This window comes from Mustelus asterias, chromosome 8 (assembly GCF_964213995.1).
Source record: "Mustelus asterias chromosome 8, sMusAst1.hap1.1, whole genome shotgun sequence".
NCBI lineage: Eukaryota > Metazoa > Chordata > Chondrichthyes > Carcharhiniformes > Triakidae > Mustelus > Mustelus asterias.
The window spans coordinates 111,979,110-111,992,208 of record NC_135808.1 but is presented as its reverse complement, the minus strand read 5'-3'; the positions used below and the strand labels follow the sequence as shown (position 1 = coordinate 111,992,208).

General features: G+C 42.7%; 1 protein-coding gene across 20 annotated transcripts in view; it reads left to right on the top strand.

The window, feature by feature from the left end:
- st3gal3a (ST3 beta-galactoside alpha-2,3-sialyltransferase 3a) overlaps window positions 1–13,099 on the top strand; it is a 523,890-nt gene that overhangs the window by 321,225 nt on the left and 189,566 nt on the right. For 10 of the 20 annotated variants that reach the window (XM_078218767.1, XM_078218756.1, XM_078218762.1 and 7 more), the window contains one exon: window positions 678–772. In XM_078218767.1, the coding sequence (XP_078074893.1) occupies window positions 678–772 (95 nt within the window). Of the gene's footprint in view, window positions 1–677; window positions 791–13,099 lie in introns of all 20 variants that reach the window. The other 10 variants (XM_078218753.1, XM_078218760.1, XM_078218752.1 and 7 more) reach the window with 1 other exon arrangement.

The window sequence follows — 13,099 nt, the reverse complement described above, 5'->3', positions numbered from 1 at the left end:
TGGTACTTTAATATAAGTAATTTGTTAAAGTAGAGGCTAAGAAGTCTGGCCATCTGTAGCCAGACGCAAAATAGGAAACCCAGTGATAAATAATGTTACCAGAGATCAAATAATTTTGCTGCCAGTGATTATTTTTCATCAATGGCACCCAAGAAGGCCCCACCCAAGGTGAGTTTTCTGTTTCTACTAACCTCTTCTATTGCAGTTCCAAATAGTCAGCCTCCAGAGATCTGATAAATGTGGCCTAGCTAGCACAAGAAGTTGGTTTCTCCCAATGTGTTCCAAAATTAAAGTTTAGTTAATTGGATATAATTGCATCAGAAATTATTAGGAAAGCAGTTGCATTTATATAGTATCCTGTGTTCTCAGGACATCCCTAAGTTCTTCACAATTGGTTAATTACTTATGAAATGTTACAATGTTTAGTTGGCAAATACAGCAGACAATTTTTGAACTCTTGAGTTTGATTCAGCCATTAATATCAATTATGTATTTGTTTCATTCTATTTTTTAACCTTTCTGTGGTGGAGTCAAGTGAAACTGGAGTGCATAAAAAGAGCTGCAGTATAACAAATCTTGTTAGGATATAAGCAGTGCCAGAATAATGCAAATAACTTGTCAGAAAGTATTTAATCATTGTTGCAATTTTGACTTTTTTCTTCTGTTTTATGTTTCAGATTCTCAAAACCAGCACCAATGTTTCTCGATAGCACCTATAAAAGATGGTCGAAACTCAAAGACTTTGTTCCTCCTTTTGGAATCAAAGGGCAAGGTACTGTTGCAGCAAAAGGTTTGGAACCCTGAATTTGAATTCTGTGGCATATTGTGTACATAATGGGGAGGAATTTGATTTAATATCTTACTTTGTTATTTCGTCCTCTCTCGCAATCTCTTTTGAAATCAACAGAAAACGGCATTCTTTCACAGATTTTCCTGTCAGACAGCTAACTAAAGTTATTTTAATTTGGGTTTCTCTTTCTCTAAGTGTCATCCTTGTTGTCTGAGGTTGCTAATCATCATGCCATGGTAACACTATGGAACAGGGCAAGGAGATTAGCCCCCAGAACAACTCAACCAGTACAGTGATTGAACCCATGCTGTTGGTGTTATTTTGCAGCACACTCATGCCATCCAGCCAATTGAGCAAATTTGAATTTACCTTGCATGGTATGTCATGTAAAATGAAAATGGAGTATGGCCACCAATAGTACTTTAATATAAGTAATTTGTTAAAGTAGCGGCTAAGAGGTCTGGCCATCTGTAGCCAGACCCAAAATAGGGAACCCAGTGATAATGTTACCAGGGATCAAATAATTCTGCTGCCAGTGATTACTTTTCATCAGTGCCATCCAAGAAAGTCCCACCCAAGGTGAGTTTCAATGGTGAACCCTGGATTTCCATTCAAGGTTTTTTCCGAAGATACTTTTAGCACCAAAGGCCACGCAGCACTATAAGCGCAAGGGGGGAGGAGGCAGAATACATATTGGTTTCCAATTGCTGAGCAGCATATACTGTAATGAGTTGCAGTTTGGTTTTATTCACATAATTCAGTATGTTATATACTTATTTTTATTTACATGGGTGTTATGCATGAAAGTAAGATAAACTGCATTTCCTGTAACATAGCAGAGTGGTTTAATATTTTTATTACTCCTTCTGTTCTGATCAGTACTACTCTTTACTGTAAACATATTTATATAAGGCATGTGAAGAGTGGTCATATCCGAATAGATTAGATAACACTCACTTCACTGACAGAAGAATAAACACAACAAGTGGGCCTTGTCTTATTTACCTGTTCAATTTACCATTCTCCTCTCCCAATCTTTGCAAACATAAGATAGATACCCAGCTATTGTTGAATTGATTTATTTCAGACTGCTTTCCAACTGCTGATTGTTCTTATCACTCTTCCTTGGTAAAATTTGCAATAAAATGTTCTGTTTTTGTATTTACAATGTAGAATAATTTCCTGTTTTAGATTTTCATAAGTGATTGTTTTACTGTTGTTATCTTTATGGTGAGAAGAGGTTAGGAAGCTGTACAGCAACACCTTGCATATATGTAGAGCTTTTAGAAAGACATCCAGATCTTAATTTCACAGCAAGCCAAAGAGGAGGAAATATTGCAGACTGTGGTAAAGAGCTGAGTCAAGGAGATTGATCTTAAGGAGGGTCCTAAAGGAGACAGAGAGATTAAGGAAGAAATTCAAGAGCTTGGGGCCTAGACGGCTGAAGGCATTCAAAGGAATGGAATGATGCACAAAAGGCCAGTGTCAGAGTGGTTTAATATTTTTATTACTCCTTCTGTTCTGATCAGTACTACTTGAATAAGTTACAGAGAAAGAAAGGGATAAAGCCATGAAGAGTTTTGAACATGATGCACATTTTAACAGGAGGCACTGGGGACTGAAGCCAATGTAATTCAATAAGTACAGGACTGATGGGTGAACAAGAATTTGAACAGATAAGAGTACCGCCACCAGAGTTTTGGATGTTTGGATGGGCTGATGCTTATGGAGGGTAGAGTATGAGAGGATTGCCTTGGAACTTGGAAATGTGAAAAATTTACAAAACAGTAGGAAGCAATTCAGCCCATCATGTCTATGCCAATCTTGGAAAAAGTGCTTTCCAACCCTACCCCACGTTTCAACTCTTGTTTTGTAGCCTGCAGGTTACAGTACTTCAAGTGCATATCTGAATGGTTTTTAAATGCTATAAGGGTTTCTGCCTCTCATCCTTTTAAGGTGGTGAGTCTGAACCCTCTTTACCCTTTAATGACAATATGACGCCTCAACTTTCCTACAATGTTCCAATTACCTTTTCTCTCTTGCTGTTGAACTCCCTAATAATGGAAATATATCATTATCATAGAATCCTACAGTGCAGAAGGAGGCCATTTGCTCCATCGAGTCTGAACCAATCACAACCCACCCAGGCCCTATCCCCAGAACCCCATGCATTTACCCTAGCTAGTCCTCCTGACACTAAGGGATAATTTAACATGCCAACCCACCTAACCCACACATCTTTGGACTGTGGGAGGAAACCGGAGCACCCGGAGGAAATCCACGCAGACACGGGGAGAACATGCAAACTCCACACACACAGTGACCCAAGCCGGGAATTGAACCCGGATCCCGGGTGCTGTGAGGCAGCAGTGCTAACCACTGTGCCACCGTGATGCCCGTAATTTCATATACCTAAAGAAAATTACCTCTTAGTTACCTCAGCTCCAAAGAGATTAGCCAATCCAATCCTACCTCGTAGCTAAAATTCTGCAGTCTTGGCAACATCCTCGTAAATCTCTGTACCTTTGCTCATGCAGTTACATCTTTTTTCTAATTGTGACAATACTGTGCCTTTAAGAAATATATTTTAATCATGTTACTCTGAAGGTTTTCAAGCAGGTCAGCATTTTATTAGCACCGTTTTGTCTGTAACTGGTGTCCTCTAATTGTTACTGAAGCAATATCATGGACATCATGTTTATTTTTAATTTGGCCTAATGCAGTGTCCGGGGTTTTATGGTCCTTTTGGAATTGCCAAGTGGAGCATGATTTACAGGTCAGGTGAGGCCTGGGGACAGTTTTTTTCCACAGAAAAGTTCAAGATTTTAGTTTCATTTTTCTCAGATGCTGTTTGGACTTGAGACAGAAAGCAGTGCCTCTTGTTATCCCCTCTCTCTGGAGTTGAAAATTCTGCTGTCTGTGAGTTGCTATTCGAAGCTGGTGAAGGCATGCAGTGTCTCTGTCTCTCTCTCTCTCCAGAGGTTTTTTGGGAAGTTCCAGGACTGGGAAGCCTCAGAGTTTTAATCCGCCATTTAAAAGACCAATTCACAGCAGGTGTTAAAAAGCCTCAAAATCCAGTATCGCGTGAGCATACTTGCTTTTTCTGCCAAGTTTAGAAAGGGGTGTTTGTTTGTGGGGTTATTTGACATAGAACATCACAGATAGGTTTTAAGGTTATACTATATCATGTTTGATTCTTGTAATTGGCAAAAGTTATGCTAAACTTTTTATTATATTTTAACTTAATTTTATTCATTAGTCACAAGTAAGGCTTACATTAACACTGCAATTAAGTTACTGTGAAATTCCCCTAGTCACCACAGTCCGGCGCCTGTTCGGGTCAATGCACCTAACCAGCACGTCATTCAGAATGTGGGAGGAAACCAGAGCACCCGGAGGAAACCCATGCAGACACGGGGAGAACGTGCAAACTCAACATAGACAGTGACCCAAGTTGGGGATCGAACCCAGGACCCTGGTGCTGTGAAGCAGCAGTGCTAACCACTGTGCTACCATACTGTGCTACTGTGTTCTTAAATAAACTTTGTTTGATAAAAGCTTCCTAGTGGGTCACTTGTATCATATCTGGTGTGAAACACCTTAGCCTCACCCGTGCCAAATTCAAATGTAAAATCTTAGGGTCTAGGCTATCTTCATAAAACACCTTGGAATTTCTGGCCTGGGTCTTAACATAATGCAGCAACCAAAACTATATGCACTTCTTTAACTAACTGCCTAACACGCGCTTTATAGAATTCTACCATCACCTTCCTTCTCTTATACTCTAGGTCAGGCCAAAAGGAAAATATCCCGTGTGTTGTCTCCACTGCCTTGTCTACCTTTGCTATCTTTAGTGATTGGGGGACATACTTTATTCCTCCACACTTCTTGGAATCCTACCATTTATTATATATTCTCTTGCCTAGCTTGTCCTCCCCAAATGCATTACCACACATTTCCCTGTATTAAAATCCATTTATTAGTTTTCTGCCCACCTCTTTAGTTCAATGATATCCTCCTTTCGTCTGCAGCACCAACCTATGGTAAGATGATTATGGCATCGTTGAGAGCTTACTTGCAATTGTTGGAGATAAGGTTTGGAAGGGCTGGATCGAAGAGTGGGAAGGAGCGAGTTTGTCATTTAAAAAATAGGTGGGCTGTCATTTCTCTCCATGAAAATCCCAGAATAGAGAGTGATTCTTTTTTACTTTTTCACAGCATGTGAGCATTGCTGGTGAGGCCTTCACATTAGCAACATCCCACAAGTAACTATATTATAAATGAGCATTCTTGCTATTTTAGCTAGTATCAATTGATGGAAGAATGGTTTCCAAAAACTGAGAGAACAAATTGCCCCTGTTTGAAAAGCTTCATGGAAGCTTTAACATCTCGTGCAAAGGAGAATATTTTAAATATACAAATGCAAAACGCCATGAATGCTGGTAATCTGAAATGAAAACAAAAAATATTGGAAAAAAATGCAACCAACAGGCAGCATCTGAGAGAAACTAGAGTTAAATGTTTCAGGTTAGTGACTTATCAGAACTGAAACATGCTGGTGATGTAACAGATTTTAATTAATATTGATAATAGGTTGGAAGGCAGGAGAGGTTACATTTCAAAAGGCAAAAGGCAATGGCATGGGGCGGCACAGTGGCACAGTGGTTAGCACTGCTGTCTCACAGCATCAGGGTCCTGGGATCGATTCCCGGCTCGGGTTACTGTCTGTGTGGAGTCTGCACGTTCTCCCTGTGTCTGCATGGGTTTCTTCCGGGTGCTCCGGTTTCTTCCCACAGTCCGAAAGACCTGCTGGTTAGGTGCATTAGCCATGCTAAATTCTCCCTCGGTGTACCCGAATAGGCACCGGAGTATGGCAACTGGGGAATTTTCACAGTAATTTCATTGCAGTGTTAATGTAAGCCTACTCATGACTAATAAATAAACTTTATTTGAACAAATAAGAAACTAATGATGAGTATAAGTGAGGTGTAAGTAGGAATAACAGAATCATAATGAACGGCTGAAGTTTGGAAAATGGAGGCAGAGGTTATGATCTGAAATTGTTGAACTCAGAATTGAATCAAAAATACTGCAAAGTGCCCAATCGAAAAGTGAGGTGTTGTTCCCTGAGTTTTATCTTGAGTTTTGTTGGAGCAGTGTAGGACACGAAGGACAGAGAGGGATTGGAGCAGCAAATTAAAATGTCAGGCGTTTGGAAGCTCATGGTTATGACTGAATGGGAGTATATATTTCACAATGTGAACACCCAATCTGCTTTTAGTCTTTGCAGCCAAGAGCAGACTACATTGTATGATGAATGCAGTATACTAAATTGAAAGAAGTGCCAGTAAATCACTGTTCATCCAGAAAGACTAGATGAGGATGTAAAAGGGCAAATGTTGTGTCTCTTGTCTGTGCGTAGAGAAGGGAAAGAGTGATTGGGGAATGGACCACAGTGTCTCAGAGGAATCTCAATGCGATATGCTGAAAAGGGAAGGGAGAAAAAGAAAGACTTGCATTTATATGGTGCCTTTCACAACCACAGAACATTCCAAAACACTTTGCAGCCAATGTAATTCATAGAATCCCTACAGTACAGAAGGAGGCCATTCGGCTCATTGAGTCTGTACCGACCACATCCCATCCAGGCACCCTTAACCACACACATTTACCCTGCTCATCCTACTGACACTTGGGTCAATTTAGCATGGTCAATCAACCTAACCCGCACATCTTTGGACTGTGGAAGGAAACCGGAGCACCCGGAGGAAACCCACACAGACACGGGGAGAAAGTGCAAACTCCACACAGACAGTGACCCTCAGCTGGAATTGAACCTGGGTCCCTGGTGCTGTGAGGCAGCAGTGCTAACCACTGTGCCACCGTGCCGCCGTGTGATGTAGAAAATGTGGCAGCCAATTTGGGCACTGCAAGTTCTTGCAAAACGTAATGTGATAATAATCAGAAATGATATTGATTGAGGGATGAGTATTGTCCAGGACATTGGGAATAATTCACCTACTCCCTTTCAAAGTAGTGCCAAAGGATCTTTAACATCCATCCTAAAAGGGTAGATTGACATCTCATTTCAAAGACAACACCTCTGTCAGAGTGCATTCCATCTGTATTCAACAGAGTATCAGATTTGCCTTTTACCCTCAAGTCCTGGCGAATAATACTGGAAGTGGAAGAAATGGGGGAGGATAAGGGAAACCGTGGGCCCGATTTTACCATTGCGTAAACGGGCGCGAAAACGTGGTAAAGTTGGGCGTGCGGCCATTAACGCGATCCACGCCCGCTGCCGCACAGATGCCCACTTTACCAAGGCCCGAAAATGGCCACGATCCAAATCACGCCCGAAACGGGCGCAGCGGTGATTTAAATGCATTGGTATGCATTTAAATTGAATTAATAGGCTGCCCGCCCAACTTTACCAGCGTTTCCTCCTTTACGCGTTTGTGCGTCCAGATTTGGCATGAAACAGACATGCTTGGCAAAGGTCTGTTTAGGGCGCTCCAGCTTCTGAAGAGGTAAGTTCAGAGCTTCCAGCAGCTCTCTGACTCAGATCGGTGGTGGAGAGGGCTGGTGGGGGGGGTGGGGGGGGGGGGGGGCAGATACATCTTAGGTGGGGGAAGGGAGGACGGATTGCTCTCTGGTGGGAGGGAGGGCAGAGGGAAGTCAGATAGTTGTCTGGTGGGGGAGGAGGGCAGAGGGAAGTCAGATAGTTGTCTGGTGGAGGGGGGGGGGGGCAGAGGGAGGCCAGATTGTTGTCTGATGGAGGGGGGGGGGTGCAGAGGGAGGCCAGATTGTTGTCTGATAGGGTGGGGAGGAGAGCAGAGGGAAGCTAGATTGTTGTCAGGTGGGGGAGGGGGGGGGACAGAGGGAGGCCAGATTGATGTCTGGTGGGCAGTGGGGGAAGGGGGGGGGGCAGGCAGGCAGGGGGGAGGAGGGAGGCCAGATCATTCTCTGGGGGGGGAGGAGGGAGGCCAGATCATTCTCTGGAGGGGAGGGGGGAGGCCCGATCATTCTCTGGTGGGGGGGGAGATGGGGGGGGGGGGCAGGGGGGACTGCTGCCACTCTGCGGGCGATCGCTGGAGGGGGGGAAGGGGGCAGGGGGTCACGATCGGTCTGGGTAGCGGGGGGGTGGGTGGATAAGGGGGACAGTCATGTTGTGGGGATGGGGTGATGTCTGTGGGGGCTATCGCTCCCGCTTTTTGCTGCTGGGCCGCTTTATCTGCTTTTTGTGGCCTGGGAGTGATGTGACAGGGGTGCGATTTTCAAATATTTTTATTTCACTGCGCATGCGCAGTTCAGAGCTCTGATCATTTCAAGCGCAATAAGCCCCGCCCACAGCACAATTCAGACCTGCGAATTTTTTTCCAGGCTAAGTGCCTGAGAACAGATTTCCAAGTCGGATCTGAACTGTGCCCAGATTCAGCACTTAGAATGAAAATGGTAAAATCAGGCCCCATGTTATAATTCTGGGTTTGCAGGAAAAGAGTGACAACATGAATGCAAGAAATGAAACGAACATGATCCCCGTCAACCATGGTGCAGGGAAATCCTTGGTGGGAGAAAAGGGAAGATATGTCTGAAACACTTGTATGGAAACTAGAATTGTCAGATATATTGCGACAGAGATGGAACAACTGGAATAGAGTCCTTCCAAGAAGTGGGGTGGGAGGAAGTACAGTGGAAATTTGTCAATCGCCTATTCCCAGAAAGAGAAACAGAAAAGTCAAGGAAAGGTAGAGCCAGAGTTGAATCATGTGAAGGTGAGGAAGGGTGGGAGTTGGAAGCAAAGTTGATGAAATGTTCCAGTTCTTAATGACAGCATCAATATAATCATCAGTATGTCGGAAAAGAGATGTGAAGGAGGGGACTTGAGTAGAATTGGGGCAACAAATGACCGCATATCTCATGAACAGGCAGATATGTAGCCTCTTATAGCAACAACTTTTATTTAGAGGAAGTGAGTGGAGTCGAAGCATAATTTGCTCAATTTGAGAAAAAGTTCAGCCAGGCAGAGGAGTGTGCTGATTGTTGAGGACTGGGTTGTCTTCAGCGAAGAAACAGAGAATTCTCCAATTATCCTGTTGGCATTGGGGGATGCAGATGGATTGGAAGTCCCATAGTTAAAAGAACACAGTTATGGCCAGGAAGCTGGAAACAGTTTAAATGGCAAAGGCAGAGGTAGTTCAGTTAACGTTGTACTTCAATTGTGGATTGGCTAATAGCACTCTTTCAGTCATTTTATGAGAATGCCAGTCAAAATTATATGCTCAGACTGCAAGATGAAGTTCAAACTTCCAACCTTGTCGACCCTGAAGTGAGTGCCAACAGTACCTGACTGATAGAAGAGACAGAAAACAGCAAATGGTGCATTAAGAGTGGAATGTTCTCTTCATTGTAGACATGTTTTTGTGACGATTTACACAAATATGTTTTGAGAGTTTTTACAGCAACATATATTTGGAGGGATTGGCCTCTTAGAATGAGGATTCTTGACTTACAATTGCAGTTTACCGGTGGTTGATCTCAAATTGAAGAATTGTGAGCTGAAATTGACAAATTTAGAATGTCAGTGAAATGTTGGAACTTGCTTTCTCATAGTTGTATACTTGACAATTACTTGATGATCATCTTATGAATAAACATCAGAATCGCAGAGCATACAAGTATTTTTAAACATTTTGGTTCTAAAACAAAATGCTATCCTTGCACATTTTCAAATTGCCCACTGAATAATTTAGGAATGTATTGCATTTTTATGACAGACAAACTATTATGTGATAAATTGTGCATCAGTAATCAGTACAGGTGATGCAGAAATATGCACTTAATTTATTGCCAGGATCTACCTTCCCTGTGCAAATAATTCAGATACTAGCAACAGCCAAATTTTCAGGGGTGATACTGTATCACTGTGTTACAAATATTATTCATTTAAGTTTTCTCTCTCTCCACATTTTGCATCTGCAGTTAGCTCCAAGGTGACTGGATTTAAATATTTTTAACTTGCTTCAAGGTAATACTTCCTGAAGTTAATGTCAGTCAAATCCAGTTTACTTTAAGGGGACATGCCACAGTGCATGTAACAGTTTTGGAAAATAATGCCTCCTGGTCTGCTATGAAGCATGATGGTGCCAATGGCAGCTTGAGGTGAGCTGATCAGAGCATCTGGCAACCATAAGTTGCATCTATTAATATCGGTGAAATCAGCCACTTGCTGTTGTTGGAATCGTTTGAAAATAATTGTTCTTAGGCTGTAACCAGCACTTTTATTGATGCATTTATTGTTTATTTCTAGTTGCTCTGTAAAAGGAATGGTAGACCGCCGTCTTGAATCACCGCAGTTCTTGTGGTAATGCTGATCCTATGATAGATTAAGACACAAATTCCAAGAATGACTCAATAGCCATGCAGGGTATATATGTCCAGTTAGCATGGTGTGTGACTTGAAGTTGCTGGTGTTCCCAAGAATTTGCTGTTTTTGTCCTCATTGCAGGATGTTAAAGAGGAAGGAGATGTTGTTGAAGTAAGTCTGGTGACTTTCTGCAGTGCACAGTGTAGATCATGGAAATTGCAGTCATGGTGCCTCAGTGTTGGAGGAGGGCACAATTAAAACAGACTACCCTGATGTAGAGGACAGAATTATGAGAAAAAGTGCAAAAATAACTTTTGACTGTTCAGGCTTAGAAAGAGACATATGAGAAGGGTGGATTCAGGTGGATAAGTGGCATTTAAAATAGTGTAAAAGAGAAATTCATATCTGGTGTAAAGGTTTATGCTTTGCAGAAAGCGTGATTAATAACTGGAGGGAGATTCTATGCAGAATAGTGGAGGAAAAAATTCTGAAAGCATTCAATTTGAAAGCAATAAAGAGGACCTCCCAATAAGTGCTCAATGAAATGGGAGTTCAGAGCCTGGAGACCTCCTGAGACACTGGCATCATTGGGAATACCCAATAATTTTAATCATATGTACAGGGTTTTAATCAGCTTTGCACACAGCTGATATGTGGACTTCTTGGGCTGCGTTTGACACTCCGTGAATGGGAGTGTTTCCCGCTGATGATGTGATAGAACAGGAGGTAACAGAGGCGGGGGAGTTGCACTTTTGATCAGGGAAAGCATCACGGCCGTACTGCGAGGGGATATATCCGAGGGTTCGGCCACTGAGTCTATATGGGTAGAACTGAGAAATAAGAAGGGGGAAATCACTTTGATAGGGTTGTATTATAGGCCCCCAAATAGTCGGCGGGAAATTGAGGAGCAAATATGTAAGGAGATTACAGATAGTTCCAAGAAAAATAGGGTGGTAATAGTCGGAGATTTTAACTTTCCCAACATTGACTGGGACAGCTATAGTATTAGAGGGTTGGATGGAGAGAAATTTGTTGAATGTATTCAGGAGGAATTTCTCATTCAGTATGTGGATGGCCCGACTAGAGAGGGGGCAAAACTTGACCTCCTCTTGGGAAATAAGGAAGGGCAGATGACAGAAGTGTTAGTGAGGGATCACTTTGGGACCAGTGACCATAATTCTATTGGTTTTAAGATAGCTATGGCGAATGATAGGTCTGGCCCAAAAGTTAAAATTCTAAATTGGGGCAAGGCCAATTTTGATGGTATCAGGCAGGAACTTTCAAACACTAATAGGGGGAGTCTGTGGGAAGGCAAAGGGACGTCTGAGAAGTGGCACGCTTTCAAAAGTGTGTTATCCAGGGTTCAGGGTAAACACATTCCTCTTAGAGTGAAGGGCAAGGCTGGCAGAAGTCGGGAACCCTGGATGACTCGGGATATAGAGGCCCTGGTCAAGAAGAAAGAGGCACATGACATGCATAGGCAGCTGGGATCAAGTGAATCCCTTGAAGAGTATAGGGGGTGTAGGAGTAGAGTTAAGAGAGAAATCAGGAGGGCAAAAAGGGGGCACGAGATTGTTTTGGCAGATAAGGCAAAGGAGAATCCAAAGAGCTTCTACAAATGCATAAAGGGCAAAAGAGTAACAAGGGAGAGAGTAGGGCCTCTTGAGGATCAAAAAGATCATTTATGTGCAGATCCACAAGAGATGGGTGAGATCCTAAATGAATATTTCTCATCAGTATTTATTTACTGTTGAGAAAAGCATGGATGTTAGAGAACTTAGGGAAATAAATAGTGATGCCTTGAGGAGTGTACATATTACAGAGGAGGAGGTGCTGGAAGTCTTAAAGCGCATTAAGGTAGATAAATCCCCGGGACCTGATGAAGTGTATCCCAGGACACTGTGGGAGGCTAGGGAGGAAATTGCGGGTCCCCTAGCCCAGATATTTGAATCATCGATAGCCACGGGTGAGGTGCCTGAAGATTGGAGAGTGGTAAATGTTGTGCCTTTGTTTAAAAAGGGCTGCAGGGAAAAGCCTGGGAACTACAGGCCAGTGAGCCTCACATCTGTGGTGGGTAAATTGTTGGAAGGTATTTTGAGAGACAGGATCTACAGGCATTTAGAGACGCAAGTACTGATTAGGGCCAGTCAGCATGGCTTTGTGAGTGGAAAATCATCTCTCACAAATTTAATTGAGTTTTTTGAAGGGGTAACCAAGAAGATAGATGAGGGTAGTGCAGTTGATGTTGTCTACATGGACTTTAGCAAGGCCTTTGTCAAGGTACCGCATGGTAGGTTGTTGCATAAGGTTAAATCTCACGGGATCCAGGGTGAGGTATCTAAATGTATACAAAATTGGCTTCTCGACAGAAGCCAGAAGGAGGTTGTAGAGACTTGTTTTTCAAACTGGAGGCCTGTGACCTGCGGTGTGCCTCAGGGATCAGTGGTGGGCCCACTGTTATTTGTCATTTATATTAATGATTTAGATGAGAATATAGGAAGCATGGTTAGTAAGTTTGCAGATGACACTAAGTTTGGTGGCTTAGTGGACAGTGAAGAAAGTTATCTCCAATTGCAACGGGATCTTCATCAATTGGGCCAGTGGGCTGACGAATGGCAGATGGAGTTTAATTTAGAGAAATGCGAGGTGATGCATTTTGGTAGATTGAACCAGGGCAGGACTTACTCAGTTAATGGTAGGGCATTGGGAGAGTTACAGAACAAAGAGATCTAAGGGTACATGTTCATAGCTCCTTGAAAGTGGAGTCACAGGTGGACAGAGTGGTGAAGAAGGCATTCGGCATGCTTGGTTTCATTGGTCAAAACATTGAATACAGGAGTTGGAACGTCTTGTTGAAGTTGTACAAGACATTGGTAAGGCCACACTTGGAATACTGTGTGCAAATGTGGTCACCCTATAATAGAAAGGATATTATTAAACAA